Source organism: Halyomorpha halys, unplaced genomic scaffold (genome assembly GCF_000696795.3).
Source record: "Halyomorpha halys isolate HHAL.00 unplaced genomic scaffold, Hhal_1.1 Scaffold1001.1, whole genome shotgun sequence".
In the NCBI taxonomy this organism is placed as follows: Eukaryota; Metazoa; Arthropoda; class Insecta; order Hemiptera; family Pentatomidae; genus Halyomorpha; species Halyomorpha halys.
The window spans coordinates 349,048-369,702 of NW_027104681.1; the positions used below are offsets into that span (position 1 = coordinate 349,048).

General features: G+C 32.2%; 1 protein-coding gene and 1 long non-coding RNA gene across 2 annotated transcripts in view; one reads left to right on the top strand and one right to left on the bottom strand.

Moving 5' to 3' along the window:
• LOC112210930 (uncharacterized) overlaps positions 1 to 18,454 on the top strand; it is a 25,550-nt gene extending 7,096 nt beyond the window's left edge. Inside the window, exons 2-3 of the long non-coding RNA XR_010843797.1 lie at positions 18,028 to 18,254; positions 18,332 to 18,454. This is a non-coding gene — a long non-coding RNA (uncharacterized lncRNA). The remainder of the gene's footprint in view (positions 1 to 18,027; positions 18,255 to 18,331) is intronic.
• The window catches only part of LOC136796087 (odorant receptor 10-like), an 8,181-nt gene continuing 2,003 nt past the window's right edge, over positions 14,478 to 20,655 (bottom strand). Inside the window, exons 3-5 of the mRNA XM_067048755.1 lie at positions 18,327 to 18,434; positions 18,026 to 18,181; positions 14,478 to 14,628 (exon numbers count right to left, since the gene is read on the bottom strand). Of these exons, the coding sequence (XP_066904856.1) occupies positions 14,572 to 14,628; positions 18,026 to 18,181; positions 18,327 to 18,434 (321 nt within the window). The 3' untranslated portion in view covers positions 14,478 to 14,571. The remainder of the gene's footprint in view (positions 14,629 to 18,025; positions 18,182 to 18,326; positions 18,435 to 20,655) is intronic.

Here is a 20,655-nt window from a genome sequence, read left to right on the forward strand (position 1 = left end):
CTCGAGCTGGTGTATGAGTACACAATGAGACGCTCGAGCTGGTGTATGAGTACACAATGAGACGCTCGAGCTGGTGTATGAGTACACAATGAGACCCTAAGATGTCATCTACCATCTCTGCCATGTACTAAAACAACCGAGAGTAGATTTGTTTTGTTTTTTAACATAATAAAAAACATATGTTAATATAATAGATTGTTGGACCATATGTTGGCCGCAGCAATAGTAATTACATAAATTTCCACCACTAAACCAAAATTGAACCCTTTGCAGGTGCTAATTTTCTCCTCTGAGGTGAGTCTAGCATATGGCTTGATTATGGAAAGTGAACTTACTCCACTGTGCGTATATTTCTAATAAACGCATATTTTCCTGTAGTTTTCTACTAAAATGACATAAAAAAATTCATAAAAATATTAAGATACATGATAAATAAATCAACCGTATTTACTTCGAAAGAGAAATTGAGTAGATTCACGATGGAACAAGTGACACGAGTATGTTTCGATGATAAAGGGAAACGTGATAAGTTAATAAAGTAATCCAAAAACTGAGAAAAGAAATTCACGAGAATTCGCATTGTACATAAGCGTTGAATTGTCAAAATTCCATTGTGAAATATTCACAAATCAACCCCTATGCTTATTGGAATTTGCTTCAGAATTTACCATACTATAGACAATTTTAAGAAATAATTTTTTTATTTGCAAAATTGTTTTTCTTTTTCATTGTCTACAAATACATATAAACCAAATTTTATTACAATGGCTTACTTGGTTTACTTATGGCTTACTGGTACGATTCCAGGGTGTACGTTTTCGAGCTGCTGGTAGGTAACGTCGGAACGGTGCCGAGTCTTGTGAACAAATATTATATAAATCTTAAAAGTTTCCTTCTTTCAGAAGAATATTCTCTTTGTTAAAATTAATAATAATAATATATATAAGATAAGGTCCAAAAACATTATACATATTAACAAAAAAAATACCAGAAAACAAACAAAAAAATATATAATATTTGTAGTGATAGGTTTTGATCTGTAGAGATTGGTTTTGCGGTTTTGTCTGATGATGGAACTTCTGATGCTTCTTAGAAAATAATTTCTAGTTTTTATTGCAGTCATTTGTGTTTAAATTATTTTTTTCATTCTAATATAATGTGTAAATTTTAAAAATTCTAAACGTGAAATGGTTAACACCGACCTAATTGTGTTCTACTATTACTTGCAGTACATAATGCAAGGTGGTAGGTCTTAAGCTTGAAATACTGAAAAAACTAACAATGGAGAATGTATATATTTCATTTTTCCTTATTTAATTTATTATAACTTTCAAAAATTTGGGTTTTCAATCCGACCGTATTTAACAATTAAAATAATTTCTTTTTAAAACAATTTTTATCTCTTTTCTCTCAACTTTATTCTTTTTTAACATCCGACGTTTCGACCTCTCAGGTCATTCTCAAGGATTCCTTATTCTGTCTTCATTCCTTTTTTTCCTTAAAATTCATTACTGCCGGCTAATTGCCTTTGTCCCAATAATTTCTTCTATTAAATTATTTCCTAAATTTGAAACTTTCAATAACCACTTTTATGTTCATTAACAAACCCCAAACAGAACCTAGAAGGTTGAATGAAAACTACAACTCCTACGAAGATAGACATCATAAACTGATCTTTCCATACTACAGAACGTATTTTTATGGAATATTGCTTTTTAAAAAACTATATCTCGAAAACTTTTGAACGTAAATAGCTCTATTAGGGCTTACAGGTTAGAAAATTTACTCTACTTTAAATGATGTTCTCTTGGATTTTCTACTGTTGTTTGTAGTTTTAATGATATAGAGCTCCGAATGAAAAATTAATTATTTTTAACGTTTTGATAAATCTGGCATTTTTTATCCATAAGTATACAAATAAGGTAACTGATAGATTTGTTGGCTTTGATAGGTCACTATATTGTTGTCACTTCATTTTTGGTTTGCTGGTTGGGTTGAAGTGGACTGTATAATTGAAAAAACCAGATATGATTAAATGAAATAAAATTCTATTGTTTAAGTTACAGATGGTGTAGTGGGTGGCCGAAATAAAACATTTGTGATTAAATGGTTAGTAAAATTTTGAATGATATGGCTATGGAAATTGTAGATATAAAATTGAGGTGGTTGATGATGATTGCCAAGTGGTGGTGAATGTTAATTATGGGTAGGTGGACTTACTCCATGGTTCTTTCTTCCCTCTGCATCTCTAAGCCTCTCTCCTCTCTACTGCTGGGAACAACTCCAAGAGTTTTACTCACTCATGGTGGATTCCTGATGAGAGACAAAGAAATGATGAACTGCTTCTCTGGCTGAAGACAAGATGGCTCTCACCCACTTTAGTCTGGGATTAGTCTCTCTTCACAGAGAGTGCTGGAGGAGGTGAGATTGGGCTGTTGGCCACATGGGGCGCTACTATATCCTGTAGGCTATTATGCCATGATGTTTGATGGTGCCCCCTCCAATTCAACTTTTCGGTTGCCGTAGGTTAACTGGAACATTACTAATAAACTAAAAAAAGTAAACTGTCAGTTGGGCTATTATCAAGTGTTTCTATGCGTATGCAGCCCTTATGAAGATCCGCAATGGAGGTTGAAACGTTTTATTAATTAATATAAGAACACTACATCCCTTGAGAGCTTTGGCCACTTGGACTATCATCGACCAATCATCGGCTCAGGTTTGACTTCATATAATCAAGCCACCTCAGAGGTCGTTCTTGTAATATTCTTCCTTCTGATGATTAATATAGCTGCCTTCTCGATAGGTGATCCTCTGGTGTTATGGGACGAAACGATGACCATCAATAATATAGTTGAAACTATTCTTAGTTTTTCTTCCATCTCCTTCTAATTAACATCCGATCAATTATCAAAGTATACATGAAATAAAGAATAGTTTTTATTTATGACCACTTGAATATGGATATCAAAATGCTATTTTATTAGAATTTGTTATATCATGTGACTCAATACCACCATGTATGGGGAAAAATATGGTAATTGAGTACAAGTGAATGCAATGGAGCGTCGAAAGGCACCATGACTAAATAGACCATGTCGCTTACAATGTAAAACTCATTCCCTCAACAGGAATAAAAACTGTCCTAAGAATTTTAAATGTTTATCGTCAGCTTCGTTAACGGAGTTAATTCTCGTTACTGCGATATTTATTGACGTTACTTACTAATTAGACGACGTTACGAGAACATGCTGATTGCGCTCGCAGTTACGCTGCCCGTTGTCGGTATTTATTGTTGCAAAGCGAATCGACGGTCCCTAATCAATGGCCCCTTCACACGGCCTTGCCTCCAGTTCCAGCCTAATGTGGAGCTTTCCTAGAGCAGATATATCTCACCGTGTCACGAACCAGCTGGACCATATAGGGTAAACTGGAGAGCAGTCCATGGAATGGTATGGAAACTATGATAGTTTGTTTGCTGTTCATTTGGTTACGGCTATAAAAGTAAAAATATTTTGGCCGGAGGTGATACTGAAGCTAAAAACCCTAAGTGACTGCGGTTCCGGTGGGGTTGAGACTTATGACAGTTCAGACGGATGAGCACTCTAAATTGTGACACAAATTAACTTTATGCCATTTCAAGAATGATCTTGACTTATCATGTAATGATATTAATGATTCGATAAAAGTACATATATCATTTTACATATATTATTAAAACGTTTTTGGAATAAAAGTAAGTTATAACGGAGTTTTAACAATGCGGTAAAATTCTAGGAAAGTCAATTACCAAGCATCAGTTCATGAGTTAAATTTTTAGAAGTATTTTTTGATAAAGGATTTTTAGTTTGGAGTAAAAATAAATCCTTCTACGCAGGCCTATTTTTCTTCTTTCCGGAATTTTAGCTAGATATGAATGGTGGTGCACTAATTTCTCAAGTTTCGTACATTTTCATAAGAACACTTGGTCGTTCACACTTCTTTTCGAAAATATTACTTGACAACATTGGTAAATATATAAATGAACATGTGTTTTCAGTGATCTATAATTTTTATTTGTCGTATAAACCGTATAAAGGCACCTAGAAATAATTAATTTTTTTAAGAATCGATTACTTTGTATTTTACAGCTAAACAATAATAATAATAATTATTATTGGCGTGACAGACCTTGGAGGTCCAAGACCTTACGCGATGTACGTAGGGAAATACCTCGCGTTTTCGTGACGTGGTTTTCATAGGATGGGTTCGTCACTCCCACGCCTATTTTTTGTGAGTGCCACCCATTGGCTAACGGACCTCACAAATTCCGGGGGGGGGGGTGGCCACGAGTGAGTATTGTATAATTATATGCTTGAAAAAATTCCGGATAGGGCCGGGGACTCGAACTCGCAAGCCTTGGGTTGGCAGAAAGGCGCGTTACCACTTTGCTACCGTCACCCCAAACAATTATAAGCCTATGAAAAAAATATTTAACTGTAATTTGGTTTAGCGAAGCTAAAAATTATTATTTTATTGTCAAAAAACAAAACAAAAGGAAAGGAAAGGTGTTAAACGATACTACCTATAATAAATTAATTGCCTTTTGATTTTAATGGACTTGGAAGAAATTTAGTAAAAATTAATTAATTAACACATCTAACCAATACTTGGTGCTCTGCCTTCTAAAACTGCAATGATATATCTTTTTACGTCGTTGTTGTTCTGTTCTTTATCAGCTCGTGCGATCATAGTTTATCTACTAGCTATCTTCCTCCTTGGACATGTGATTGTGATCTGTGAACACGGTGATAACAATCAGTGCGAACTGGCTATAAAAAGCTTGGAAAGCTTTCCGGAAAGACGTGGACACTCAAGATCACTGAAGAGATTGCACAATAAAAAAGGACATGGAGCTGACAGATGCAATTGTTAATTGGGACACACACCAGTCGGGATCTAGGCCTCGCTGGATTTGGATTCCTACCCAGTTCCCTTTCTGTCATTTTTCTTTTTTCTTTTACCAACTAGTAATTAGCAATGGTTATGCAAGCTAACTTCGGCCGTTTAATTGTTACTAGAATGGTAATTCAGTTATGTCGGAGATTATACCCAAATCTTACTAAAGGAAGATTTATTTTATCTTCCTATTGTTTACTATTTAATTAAATTATTTAACCATTTTTATTAAGCTTGATGTATCTAAAATTAGTCATAAAATGCATTTATAAATCATATATTTAAAAGTATCTTATTTGTGATTTTTTATTCGATTCTTGGTTTGTTAAAAATCTATTTTAGTAATTTTTCTTTTTGGTTGGGTGTATAATTCGGTTAGTGTTGCGATTTATAATAGAGAGGTATAAATGTTTTTGATCCCGACATAAAAGGAGTAAGTTATATCGAATAATTATCACAATCAAATTTATTTATGTTAGCCTGTTTACTGTAGTAATTGATATTTCATAACTAATAGTAGATATTTTTAACCCTGCTATAGTCGAAAATATTTGTTTTTCTATTTTACATAATACTTGACGTTCATAGATATTTACATAATATTAACAGTTCTATGTTTGCATATATTTTCAATTTAACTTACTCTTGTATATGGAATATCACAAAATAGTTTAAGTGTGTATGCTCAGACTTTCTCACATGCCAAACGTCGTACGAAATTGAAATTACATATTTAATAGGAAGGTATATGTGTATCCATGAGGTGTATCCAAACTAAATACAGAAAATAGAGAGATTGTATTACTTCCTGAATTTTAGTGTTGTGTGCGGTAACCCTGACGTGTTGCATATGACATTTAAAATGGCGTCTACCCTTTCATTCTTACTCCTTTCGCACGAGCCTGGAAAAAATAATAAATAAAGTATAAAGTGCACCTTAAACTGAAAACCAGGTGCTACCTCACTTATAGTATGCCCGTTGGGTTAATATTAGTGGACTGTAATTTAACTAAAGAACTAGAAAGTAAAAGAAGTAAATTTATTAACAATTTAAAGGGCTGTGGATATTGAACAAGACAAAAAGAAATATACGTGAATTGATAATTTTGAAGTAGGGCCAACGAAGATGGTTCACCAATGAGTCGTTGAGCACGAAGATTCAGTTACTGGATTAGAAATGAAAAACAGAATACAATCACCCAAGTGGACTTTTTATGTATGTATGAATGCGGCATCCTCTCTCTTCTTATTTTCCTTTTTCCCTGGCACTTATCCCTAGTTGGGGAGCCGCTTAGTTACAAGGGGACCTTCTAAGTTACTCTCGAAGAAGTAGGATGATCTATGGCGGAGTTTGGAATGATGGCGTTCTTTCATTTTTGCTTTTGCCCCCCAGCCTAACTAGCGGGTCTTTTTTTCTTATCTTGGCCACATGGGGTATGGTACATAGGCATATGCATATTAATTGCTATCAATTATGTGTCTATTAAGGGGGGGGGGGGAGATGCCTTTTGCTCATATCTTCTGTTTAAAAGAAACATATAGTATATTTTGAATTACCATTGTCGTAGCTTGATCTAGTTTTATGATCTTTTTTTTTCATTTTATTATGACAAATTAATTATTATTATTCTTAGGAAAATAGATCATAAATTTGATAATTGAACAGTAATTCTGTGTTATATTTTTGGCCACGATAATAGATGCAAACATCTTGAATTCCAATTTTATCACTACATTTTGCGTTTTTTTTTTCGTTTTTTTTTCAAGTATTTTTGTTTGTTTTTCTTGTATGAGCTCGTTGTTGGAAATCGTTACCTGAAAATTGCTCTTAATATAATAAACATCCTTAGGAGATAACTAATACACTCAGTCTTGGATAGAAGGAGCAATTTCTGTTGCTGTAGCTTCCAATAAGTCCTTCAAACTTACATTATCCTTTCAACATTCTTGGAAAATTAGGTCCACTCTAATAACTATGACCTACAGAATCTGGTTTGAGCCTGTATTACGGTTAAATGTATCTGCCAAAAATATATATTAAAATAAAAGTAAACGGATCAAAAAATAAAAATAAATAAATACTTAACTAATCTCGTTTTTCAAAAGTCATCTGATTTTATTTACACCAAAATTGAATATCGAAATTTGTCTAGATATATTGGGCTTAAAATAGATCGCCAGTCTGGACTAAAAAGTGCATAGGAAGTTATTCATTATAACTAGTGCCTCAACGCTCCGTTATTAAATTGGTGGTAAGGGGTGTCGACACATTGTATAGTTGGGTTGTCGATCAAAGGACTTGACAGAAGAGGATGTGTTTGGCAAGCGGGCAGGATGTGAGACCGACTATAGCCGGAGTCGGACTGCAGCGAAAGGAAGTGAGAGGTGTCCAAGGCTGCTTTAATCTTTTCTCTGCCTCCTTTATATGCTAATATATTATCAATATGATGCTTCATCTGATTAGCTTACTCTAGGACCGTTGTAGGTGTACCTTACTACAACTTACTTCGATGATACATATTTATTTAAGTGATCAACCAGCCCTAACTAATATTGGTAATTGCTGATATGTTACCAAATTAAAAATACCAAATTTGTTCATAGATTTACCAAAAAATATTAATTATTTTGATATTATAATTCTACACTCTCTTAACACCAAAACACAAAAAAAGTACAAGAACCGGGAAGAAAAAAAGGCAGTTATCTCACCCCAGTATTTGACTACTTCAATAAAAACTATGTATAATTACTAGTCAAAATTGATGAGTCTGCCAAGTATAGGTAGGGGGATTAAAAAAAGGCAGCTGTTTCAAAACTTAAAAAAAACATTGATTTTTCATTCGGAGCTCTATATCTTAAAAACTACTAACAACACTAGAAAATCTAAGAGAACATTATTTAAAGAAGAGTAAATTTGCTGAAATATTAGCCCTAAAAGAGTTCCAAGCCTATAGTTCTCGAGATATAGCTTTTTAAAAAGCAAAATTTCTTTAAAACCTACTGAAAGATTAGTAGTTAGTTAATTTATTTTGAGAAATCTATATCTCAGGAACTTTGTGACGTACAGAAGTCTATTAGCACTCAAATTAAAGCTAGTTTAATGGACTATAAAGTAGTTTATGATCTTTACCTTTGTAGGAATAGTAGTTTTCATGATATTTGCTAAAGTAAATTGATTTATAGTTGTTCGGACAATAAATTTGATTTATGAAAAACTTTATTTCAGAATTCATTGGACGTACTGATGCCTGCCAGCGCTCAAATTAAAGCTAGTTAAATTTACTTCGAAATAATTAATCATGTTTACCTTTGTAGGAGTAGTAGTTTTAATGATATTTGACAAAATATACTCACAAAATTTTAATTTCTAGTTGTATGTATAAAATGTTGGGTTTTTGAAAAAATATATCTCTAGATCCATAAGACGCACATATATCTACTAACACTCAAAATAAAGGAAATTTAACTTACTATGAAGTAGTTTATGACACTTATATTCGTAGGGGTAGAAGGTTTTATGATATTCACACATGAATATGAATTTGGCAAATGAAAATTTGTCCGAACAACTATAAATCAATTTATTTTAGCAAATTTCATATAAACTATTACTACAACGAATATAAACATCATAAACTACTTTATAGCTCATTAAACTAGCTTTAATTTGAGTGCTAATAGACATCTGTACGTCGAATGGTTTTTGAGATAAAGAGTTTTCAAAATAAAGTCACTAACTACTGATCTTTCAGTACGTCCCATACATTTTTATGAAATGTTGCTTTTTAAAAAGCTATATCTCGAGAACTATTTAAAGTAAATAAATCTATTAGGGCTCATATTTTAGCAAATTTTCTCTTCTATAAATGACGTTATCTGAGGTTTTCTTTTGTTGTTCCTACTTTTTGAGATATAAAGCTCCGAATGAAAAAATAGTTTGTTTTATCGCTTTGAAACAGCCGCCATTTTTTATACTCTCTATCTATACTTAGCAGACTCAAGAATTTTGACTAGTAATTATACATAGCTTTCATTAAAGTAATCAAAAATTGGGGTGAGAAAAAAAATTTTTTTTATATTACCGTGGGTGATTGATGGGGCCCCTGTTGTGGATAGATTATGTCCTGGTGAAGGTAGTTTTGAGAAGACGTAAATCTGCTCACCTTGTCCTCTTGGAGGCGCAACCGGCGTGGTCCGCCCGCCTTGGCTAAAATGATTAAGCTGGCGAAGATGGTCAGAATGCTGGCAACTACGAGTGCATAGTGAGGAGACGATATGTGCGCAAACTGTGACGTTAAGAAGTCATATGTCTATTTTTGCAGTATAAAAAACAGTAGTTGTTTTGTTTTTTTGGCGTAATAAAAATCACATGATCATGTAATCGATTTGTGGACCATATGTTGGCCGCAACAATCGGTATACAGATTCATTGACTTCCTTCTTGCCTATCTGTTTGCAAAACTGCTTGTCTGTACGATGAATCATTTTATGGGAGCCTGAGTTTAGGGTAACAGTCGGTCAACACACTGCGCCCTCACCAAAGAACAAATTGGTTCCAATGAGCAGGTTTTTGTTTAAAAAAGATTTCCTGCTTGTGGTTCTGGATCTCACTGAGTCGTCTTAAGATGTTGTGGAGCTAATCAGATCAGATAAGTTGTAACCCTAACTAGTATTCCAAAACGTGCGATCCAGTCGGTTTCCAATGACTACGGCTGCTGTTTCTGCAATGATCTCGGTAATAAGAATAGCCTCAGACCAATGAGTACTTTGGTCAGGTATCGGTAGGAAATGACGTTTGGCCGTCAGACAGTGGGGTCCGGGAAATTCCGGAATAGCTTGGGTCATGGAGGTGTTGAAAAAATTTTTTTCTCAATTCGGGCAGTACATAAGGTCTAGGGTGTTGATATTTCATGGCGTATTGGAATTACTACGCTAGGAATGTTGATGAGCTTCAGTCAGAGATGGACTTTGTTCTATAGCTGCGAAATCATCGCCTATTTGTATTTCACCAAGCTAGGCTGTTACAAAATCTTCGTACTGAATTGACGTTTGAAATTCAGTTATCTGATCCTTCGCGGTGAAACAGTTTCTGCTTTCTGTTTAAAACTTTTGAGTCAGTGGCTTATGGTCTTTGATGATCATGAAGTTGAATCCCTTGAATATTGGACAAATGTTACTCACGGCTTCGTAAATGACTATGAACTCGCGATCATACGTCGAGTGGTTCAAAGATATAAGATATCTTTGAAGGATTTCCATTCCATTATATCTAGTTGATCGTATAATTTTTTTTGAATTTACATATTTTTAATTTTCTTTTTATAAATATTTTTACTTTTTTTTAATTATCTTCTTATATTATATTATTGTTTATTATTAATATATTACACGTTACCTACTTCTATTAATATTCTCTTTATTGTTTGTGATAGTGTTGAGAAACGATAGTAAACCGATAAACTTTTAATGTTTTTTGCCCTCGCTAGATTGAACTACAAACGACTGACATACTAAAGTAATAAGAGCGCTTGTAATAAAAGTGAACGGTGATAGGGCGTATACTTGGAGTAACTATGAGCTTTCAAAAGACTCAGTCCATATTTGGCCGCCTTTAGTTTACGTTTCAAATACGACTGATTGACATTTCATCATTGAAACACTAATAATCTAAGCTCGTTAACCTCCTACTGCAATATTGGTAATACACTTGTAATATTTATCTGCTGTATTTGTAGTGCATGGAATAATAGTAAGGTTAAAAGAAACATCATTGATATTTAAAAATAATACAATATTTGTTTTTTATATCGACATAAGTTGATGAACATTATATTTTACCTGTTTAAAAGTAAGAACAAATAATCCATATTTAAATCAGTATAATAGTACACAATTATATGTAATTGTTCAAGTAATAAATAAAATAACTATTTAAATTAAAAGATTTTGAGTATGATTCGGATCTTTCCGGCTGGCTCTATAGTCATTGCAGACCTTTGGCCGAAATAGCCTTCTCCACGCCTGCTTGTCTTGGACTACTGCTTTCCAGTTCTCTGCATGCAGCTCTTCGTCGATTTCATCCATCCATCTCCCACGTGGTCTCTTGGTAACTATAGCGGCATTCATTGTTGTGTAGAGGCGTCCTGATAGAGAGCTTCAAGCCACATATTAACGTCCTTGCAATCATTTCACGAGATATTGAATGACCAGTCTCTGGAAGCAGTTCACTGTTAGTTCTCCTCCTCCATGAGCTAAGGCTGAGATCCCAGATCGCTCCTGCAATTCTATGGAGGAAGTTTCGTTCAAATTTTTCGATTCTGCTTTCTAGGGTATCTGTTAGAACCCGGATCTCGGAGCCGTATAACAGAGCTGGCTTTATCACGGTATCCCCAGTTTCAGATTTATTTTTTTTAGATGTTTTTCGTCAATCCTTACCACGTATGCTGATAACACACAACCCTTTGATTGCATCCCAAACTCTCCAGTTCCATATCACAATTCTCGAAGAATGGTGTCGATATTGGAGGATAAAAATAAATCCTAACAAATCCAATCAAATCACATTTATTCTTCGTCGTAAACCTGCCGACTGCCCTACAGTATACTTTAATAATGTGGCTCTTACCTTTGTAGAACAGATTCGTTATCTTTGACTACATCTTGACAAACGACTAATCTGGAATCCTCACACAAGTCTGAAAAGACAGGAAACTGCACTCAGCTATTCCGACAGCACTTACTAGACAAACGGTCTAAACTTTCAACTCATTACAAAAGACTGATCTACATGACTGTAATAAGGCCAATCTGGACATACGGAGTTGAGATTTGGGGCTCCACTAAACCTTCGAATTCCTCTCGTATCCAATCTTTACAATCCAAAATCCTTGTAAAATCCTCAATGCTCCTTATTTTGTTACTAATAAAACCATCCATAAAGACCTAAATCTTCCTTATGTAACCGATCTAGCCCGAACCCGATATCATTCCTTCCATTATAAACTCCTTTACCACCCAAACCCACTAGTTTCTAACCTTTCTTCCTCTTCCATTCCTGGCAATCCTCCGAGGCGCCTGAAAAGAAGATGGCCTCACGAGGTCACGACCTTATATTGTAAACTGTTTTTAGAGTTCTACTACTGGATAGTTTCTCTACATACTGTATCCTATCATTATGTCATTATGATCAAATTTACTTGTATTTTTTATACAGTTGTAAATATCAATAACTAAATAAAGAGGTTTTTTGTGGTTTCACTATTCTAGACAGATAGAAGAAGGCTCTGTTATTAGCTGGTCTAACTCAGTCCTTTTATCATTTATTCATGTCATTACTTCCGAAAAACGATTTGCCATCCACGCTGACCAATGTCATTCGAGTGGATTTTTCTACTCACATCTTATACTTAGTTTCATCTTTTATTTCCGATTCTCTTTATCTTATCTCAGATTGCTTGCGAAACTTTCCATGTCATCATTGGACTGAAATGACGTCCGCGTACCCTATATAATAGCTGTCTATACAATCTATGAAATATTATACTAAAATTTTACAGGTTTAGTATTAAGTAACACACTACTCAATCAAAATCAGTGTAGAAAATAACATCCAACTAGTACAAAAGACAAGCAGGTGACTTTTTCAAAAGTGGGAAATTTAAAGAGACGCGACGCCTCGCTAGTTTTCGACTACAAAAATTTTTAAAGCCCTTTAGGGTATCATTGATCTCTGCAATCTAGCTCACTCCAAATATCACCCATAAATCCTTTCAGTATATGAGACCTGTCTAAGATATAAGATATAAGAGGTCACTGGCTATAGTCAGTAATATATGGGGGAATTATATTAGTTTTATTATTTCTCAATTATTTTATCTGTTTGAGGAAGTCCCCTCACGCATTTTGAATGGGACTTCGAAATGCTGCTCTCTATTGACAAAAACATGATGTAGTAGAGTCTCTGTAGCCATATTGATCAGTAAAGCTAGAAGAGTAAGCACATTCTCATTAGAACAACAATATTTTGCCAATGTTATATAATTTACTATGAGTGACTTCACCACTCCCTGGCAAGAGGGACATAAGCAGGATGTGGGAAACCAGTCTTCAAGTTCCATCGAAACCTCAATAGTACATCACAATAATCAACCACCAAGTAACCTACAATATCTTTTAGTATTCCACGTAATCCCAATTCAATCGATATTCAAAATTAATTTAAATACTAAAAACTAATCCATATTGTAAACCAATATCTTCATGCTTAATTTATTTCGAATACAGTCAAAAAATACAGTTTAGGTAGAGGGAATTACGTTTTGGGGACAAGAGTAAAATAGATTTTTTTTTTTTTTACAAAAGTTATTGCAGTAATAAAAGTTACTTAATGATAGTTAAAACAAATACAAATCACTTAAATTATATATCTACCATTTGCCTATTTTATGTTCATTGTCGTTGTCTTGGAAGAAAATTCTATATAATTAAATTACTTAATATTTCTTGTCAACTTTATGTAGAAACATTTCTATAATGTCATAACAAGGAATTAACCAATCATATCATATGTTAATATTGAGGTTACAGATAACACAGGATTTACCATCCCTAAACCGGTTTTTACAAGAGCAATTGCTATATAACTGGAACTAGTGATGCTCTGCTCCGAGTGCGTCAGCGCATGCCAACAGAGCAGGAGCAGTCTGTAATGCTCTCTGCTCCGAGTGCGTCAGCGCATGCCAACAGAGCAGGAGCAGTCTGTAATGCTCCTGCTCTTTGACATATCCTCCGCCTTTGACAGCGTCCGGTTGTCCACAACAACTTATACTACTTGATTAGGACTACCTAGGAGCTAGCTAGAGGACAGACTTGTTAGGATAAGAGGTAGTTCTTGTGAAGTAGAAGCTTCCACAGAAAGGGAAATAAAACGTTACTTACCAATATAATTATATTTTTACTATTTTGTATCTTTCTTGACCGCCAGCAGGACTATCTTATACAATTTTTTAAGTAATAGTATTTTTTTTTCATTTACTGGACACATTCCAAATTTTAGGCTCATCGATATATTTTAATGAAATAAAACTAATTATGTACCTACCTACATACTTACCTACCCATTTGAAATATTGAAGAAGCTATGTTGTTATAGGAACATGTTTTTTTTGCTAATTTTAATATCTTATAAATAATATTTTATCATTCCTCTTTTTTTTTCTTATCCTCCTTTTTATTAAAAAAAAGTAACAAGCATATGCAAACAATGGCATATGTAAATGTTTTTTTGTTTCCGTGGTGGCTTTGGTGAATGTTATAATAATGATTTTATCAACGTATTATTTTGAGAAAAACTAGTTTTTATTTCTTCACTCGAAATATAAGAGATAATGACATTATTGAATTCTGATTGTATTGAGCGAATATTTATACATATATAATGAATCTATAATCTTACCGACAATGTCTTTGAACATGTGTATAAAAGGGTTAATGAGGTTATTATCATATAAATCATAACATACAATAATGATGCCAGTTTTATTATGTGATATAAGGAGGAAATTAATTTTTTAATTAATAAGCTAATTGTGCATTTATTTTTAGCAAAATAACTTTATAGACACAATTCTGCTATTTTTCTAACATTCCTGACATCAAAGCGCTTGTCGAATAGGCGAACTGAAAGATCTGAAAAAAAAAATGAATTATAAAATTATTAATATTTATATTTATAACAGAATATTAATATTAGCTATAGATAGTTTAAGATCATTACCGAAGTATTTGTATTCATACAGAAAATTAAAAAAAAAAAAATGTCCTCAGATTCGAACTTTGTCACTCAAATTTTTCTTTTTAGACATAAAGGAACTGATTTTATTTCTTATCTGTTGTCGAATTTGCGTCGTTAAATCGATTTTGATAATTTTTTAGGTATTTTGTGAGTGGTACCTTGTTGGTCACTTATTGATTTTTTCGGATTCTGTACACTGATTTCGCTTAGGCCTAACTAAATAAGTTACAGAGAAGCCTACAGTAAACCTTTCCAAATAAAAAATGGGACTTAGATAAGGAGACGGCCTCCTCCCAGCACTATTCAACGTAGTATTGGATAAGATCATGTAAAAGCTATGGAGTACCAATAATACGGGTGCGACAATAGGGACGAAGAACAACCACGTCAAAGTAAGGTGTCTTGCCTACGCAGACGACTTTGCCCTTATATCAGAAACGGAAGACGAGGCAATCGACCAAATAAAAATACTGACAGAAATTGCAAAAAACAAAACAAACAAAACTACAAAAAAACAGAATTAATGACTATAGATCCAGACTTCCAGAAGAAAACAGTAGAAACCAAATACGGACTAATAAAAGTAACAAACATATTTAAGAACCTGGGTCAGACTATATGTAACAACGGTTCGGAAAAAGAAAATATGAAAGAAAGAATAACCAAAATAGAGAAACTAACTTTAGCAACCAGTAAGCGTATACAACAAGAAAAACCTGTCCACAAAAGCGAGAATACGACACTACAACGCAGTCGTTAAACCGGTAATACTATACGGGACGTAAATCACACCCCTCCCCAGTCTGGAAGAACTACTGAGAATAGAAAGAAGAATCCCAAGAAGAATCTACGGCCCCCAAAAGACACAAGAAGGATACAGGCTAAAGAAATCTACAAAGACACAAAGAACCTAGAAACTGAAATAAGGATCAGGAGACTAAAATTCCACGGACATATGTTCGTACCATATGTTAAGAATGGCCCTGGAAAGACTAAACAAGAAATTATTCCAAATAATCTTAGGATACAAAAGCTCTGGAGGATACATCAGGCAGATGAAGGAAGAAACGGAAAGACAGTATAACGGACAGGACTATCTGGACAGAGAAAGATATAGGAAAAGACTAAAGGAAATCAAGGTTCTTGTGGCAAAGAGAAATTCGAAAAAAACGGGGGGTTCGGTTTTTTTCTTTTTATAAAATGAGAGTGTACCTCCCCATCACCTAACAGCGGATCAACCTCTATTTAACAAATTATGTAACTGTTCATTTAATTGTAATATCTGTTGCTCAAATTATATAATTGTAATTTACGGAGGTTATTAATCGGTATGTATTTGTATGTGTAACAGTGTTTCATATATTAAATAAAACACAGTAACTCCAATTAACGTTTGAATTTTTTTGATGCAGATTATCTTTTTTTCGCAAAGTGCATTCTTCATCAGTTAAACTCAATTTTTTTACGGCCCATTTTTATTATTTCACTTTATATGTAAAATAAAATATAATTATATATAATTAAAAAATACACGGTGATCACTAAAAACTTTTTTATATAATAGAGTTTTCAATTCGCTGAGAGAGTAAAATAAAATATTACAACGGTGGTCATGAAAAATTTTTTTATATAACAAAGAAATTAATTAACAGCAGTTTGTTTACTGTTTGTATAAAAATATAAATAAATAAAATAAAATAAAAATGAGAAACATGATTTTGGAATAGTTAAAAAAAAAATTTTAATATCTCGTTCTTAACTATATTCAACTCAATCTATTGATGTAAGCAAACAAATTTAAAATACTACTTCTATTAAAGTTAGGAACAGAATGAAATATCAACTGAAATTTTAGTCGTGTTACTTAATTCTTCATACTATTATTAAAGGCGTAACCTTGAAGTCACTATTTTTTTTTTTAAATCCAAAAATAACCGAAATTCAAAGAGTAATCCCCTTACGAACCTCATGAACCTTAATCTAAATTTTAAAACCATTAAATTTTGAACCACCATTATGCCGAAATGTTATGTAAAATTAATTTGTGTTAATTAATAATAATTAATTTAAATAATATGTCTGATCTGATTGTGAGAAAGGGTAAATGGTAATATAGTTGTTGATAACTTCTTGATTATATTGTTAAGACAATTTGCATGTATAAAAAAAATTAAATGAATTAGTGCCAAAGAGATAATTAAACGTAAAATAAGGCAAAGTAATTGATAAATAAATATGATTCCCTTACTGGTCTGTTTTTCATAGATTAATTTTATCTATAGTACATTAGATCTGAGCGGAATGGCCTATACACTTTTAACAGTTGATATCATTTGATGGTATGCTGATTAATAATTAATAATATTTTTTAAGAATTGTTATTAAATAAATTATCCTTGATGATGACCGAAATGTAAAAAAATTAATAATAAAAAGTTAATAAGAAAGATATATAAAAGTTATTTATATAATATAATATACATGTTATTTATTTTCATTAAATTGAAAGTAAAATAACATTGGTTATGGTGCTTAACCACGAGTTTTAGGAGAAGATACCTCTCAGGGAAATTTTATTTACTCCATTTAAAAGAATTTAATTTAAAAAAATAAATTTATTTTATGAAGAATTTTCCAGAATACTTGTGAGCTTGCTGAGTTCAAATTCAAATTCAATTTATTAATCTCCTCAAAAATTTGGTATGTAATTGTCATATTTAAAATTTATCTAATTTATTACAACGGTGGTCTCTAAAAACTTTTTTATATACAGATAAATTAATAACAGCAGTTCAATCAGTAGTGTTTGTAAAAAAAAAAAAAATCTGATTTTTAAATTGTAGTTTAATATTTTAATATCTCGCCCTAAATTATATTTAACACAACCTATTAATGAAAGATAAAAAAATTAACATCCTACTTAATTCTTAATCAATTGAAGTTTTAGTCGAGATGCTTAATTATCTCTTCATAGCACTGTGACAATTTTAGAGTAACATTATTATTTTTTATTACATTACATTATTATTTTATATAGATATTTTTTAAAATCCAAAAATAACCGAAATTCAAAGAGTAATCCCCTTTCGAACCTCATGAACCTTAATCTAAATTTTAAAACCACCATTTTATTTCGTTAAAAATCTTATACTATTTATAAACATTATAATATTTCGGAATTTCAGCATTTCTCTACGAGTCAAGAAAAATCATTTTGTTATGTCCCATTTCGGTAATATGCTATATATCATCCTATTGCAAGGTGATTTAACTTAGATTATAACTGCTTACAGACATCAAGGTTTCCTTATTGACTGGGTACATCTTGATCGCAGTGAGGGTGACTCCCTTCTTGGCTCCCACCATCAACATCTGAGCAGTCTTCCTCAGCTTGACATCTGCCTTGTACCAGTCGCTACTATACACTGCAAGCTGAAGATCCGAGCTCTATCTGCGAAAAGGGAGTTAGAAACAAATGTTGGAAAAGAAAAAAAATTACAAATTGTTTGCTATCTATTATGTAATGTCAAAATCCAGAATTTGTGAAATGTAGAACATTTTTTTTTAATGTAATAATTTATTCATATCTTACCGCAGCTTGTAGCGATGAAGAGCCAAAACAGAACATGAAGAGTTCAATCATTTGTGCAGCCATGAAGAGGAGAGCTTTAAATACAAAAACAATATCCCTTGTTTCTCCCTGAAATAAAATTATGTTACCTATATTATTTATTAGAAGGGTTATATTTTCTATTAATTTACAAAATGTTAGCACATAGTTTTACTTTTTGTTCTGTTTTATATGCAATTTAAAAACATACCAAAAATTCTTTCTTCTTAGGTTTAATTTTTGGCCATTAATTCGCATTTGTTAATTATATTCAGTAATGAACCCTTTTTTTCGACCAAGAAAAAAAATATTAATCCCTTTTCCTAAAAATTTGTGGTATTATGTTGTATACTACGTTGAATTATAATATAAAAACAAAAATCTATCCCTCTGTTTAGTTGTCGTATGTATATAGATTTTTCTGTCCTGATTTTTTTCAGAATTTGCACAAAAGTATAAGTTTACCTTGAAATAATCCTCGTGTATTATCATTACCATCCCCCACTTCATTTCAAAGAGTCATTTATGAAGATGGCGGAAAAACATAAAGCATTTTAGAATCACTATTCCGAAGGGGAAAAAATGAAAAATGATCTCCTAATTTTTATCTTTTATTATATTTTTGTCTTTATAGCGAACAAAGTCCATATTAAGTAATAACTGCAGTGTCACTAAAATGCTTTCAAAAATTATGATTGAACTTGTCTAATATCTTCTCCTTAAATACCCTCAAGTTTTAGTGTATAAAAGTTATTAGATGGAAAAAACTTTCGCTAAAATGTATACATATAGATGACGTACTTTATAGCTAAGTACAATTATTAAGCAATTAAATAAGGGGGAACCTTCTTTTAGGAAAAGAAACTTTCTTTGAACTTTCCAACTAATTTTTCTAAAATAGAGGAAAATAGGAAAATTAATTGGAAAGTTGCCATTTTCCTAAAAGAGAGAAGCTATAATTATATTTTTCATAAAGTTAGTGGAAATTTACTTAATACTGCTGTATTAAAATGGTTATTTTATTACATCGGCAGTGAGGTCTAAATCTGAATCGTAGAAACTAAAATGACTGTCAAGATAATGAAGCCTCAGTTACTATATGCCTACATTAAAATTGCGAATTCCTACGAGAAATAAAATTATAAAATGATTTTTAATTTTATTCACCAATATAATGAATATAGACAGAGAAAGTTTTGCGATAGTGAAAAATTTCGAATTCAAGTTTTCGATGAAAATACACGTTTTGAGCTCCCCTGAATTCAAATGTATGCGGGTATATGCCTCGGAAGTCAGAGCAACTTTTGCGCTAAAATTGAAGGATGTAAATGTTTTTTTTCTCGAAAATTAAAAAAAATAACCTTGAACGAAATAAATGAACCCTTTCCATCAGATTTGGATCCCCTAGATAAGAAATGGGTAAAATTAGAAAATTAACAATACTCTTAAAATATGCACTGCCACTGTTTTATGACCCTCACTCACCCTCCCAAAAAAAAATTAATGGTAAGTGGAGGTGAAAGTATTTAACTTTCTTTCCAAAATAAATAATAATTTCTTCTCAAGACTTGAGTATTCACGTTTCAAGAAACTAGACGTCGTCTGTGATTTTTTTCTGAACCGATTTTAGAGGTAAAGCACCCAAATCGTATATCTCGATTTTTCTGGGATTTATCGCTCGTCTTTGACCTGACGTATTTCAAAAATTGCTAATGTAAAAGAACCAAAGATTACTTTGATATTAAAAAACAAATGATGATTTCAAGTCCGTTCGTATTTTTCTTTCTTCCTTTTCTATAGATTAATTCTTGCAATTTTAATGCTGCTTATTTATTCATATTTTACCTAATGTGTGTCATCGTATTAAGGTCAAAATAATTTTTCACATAACTAACAATTAATGGCTTTCTGTTACAGTAATGTTATTTTCAGGCTTTCCATTTTTTCGGATGACTGTTCTAATACTTAAAAAATAAAAATTAATATATTTTTTTTATTTCGTATACAATGAATTAACTTTTAATTTCTATCACATGCATATTTTAAAACAATTTTCTCATAAAAATAACCAGTTGGTTTAAAAAGGATGAGGATATTTTAACCTTAAACTGATATGAACTTTAATTTTAAAAATCATTGTTATCATTTGCTTTTTTTCCCCTGTATATGGTATTAATGAATAATTGTTAAACTTATACTAAATGCTCCTAATTTTAGCAGATTGTATTACTACTATTCAATTAAATAATATTCTTCTGAAAATTTTTAAAATGTGGAGATATCAACTTTTTTTTTTCTTGACTCCTTTATT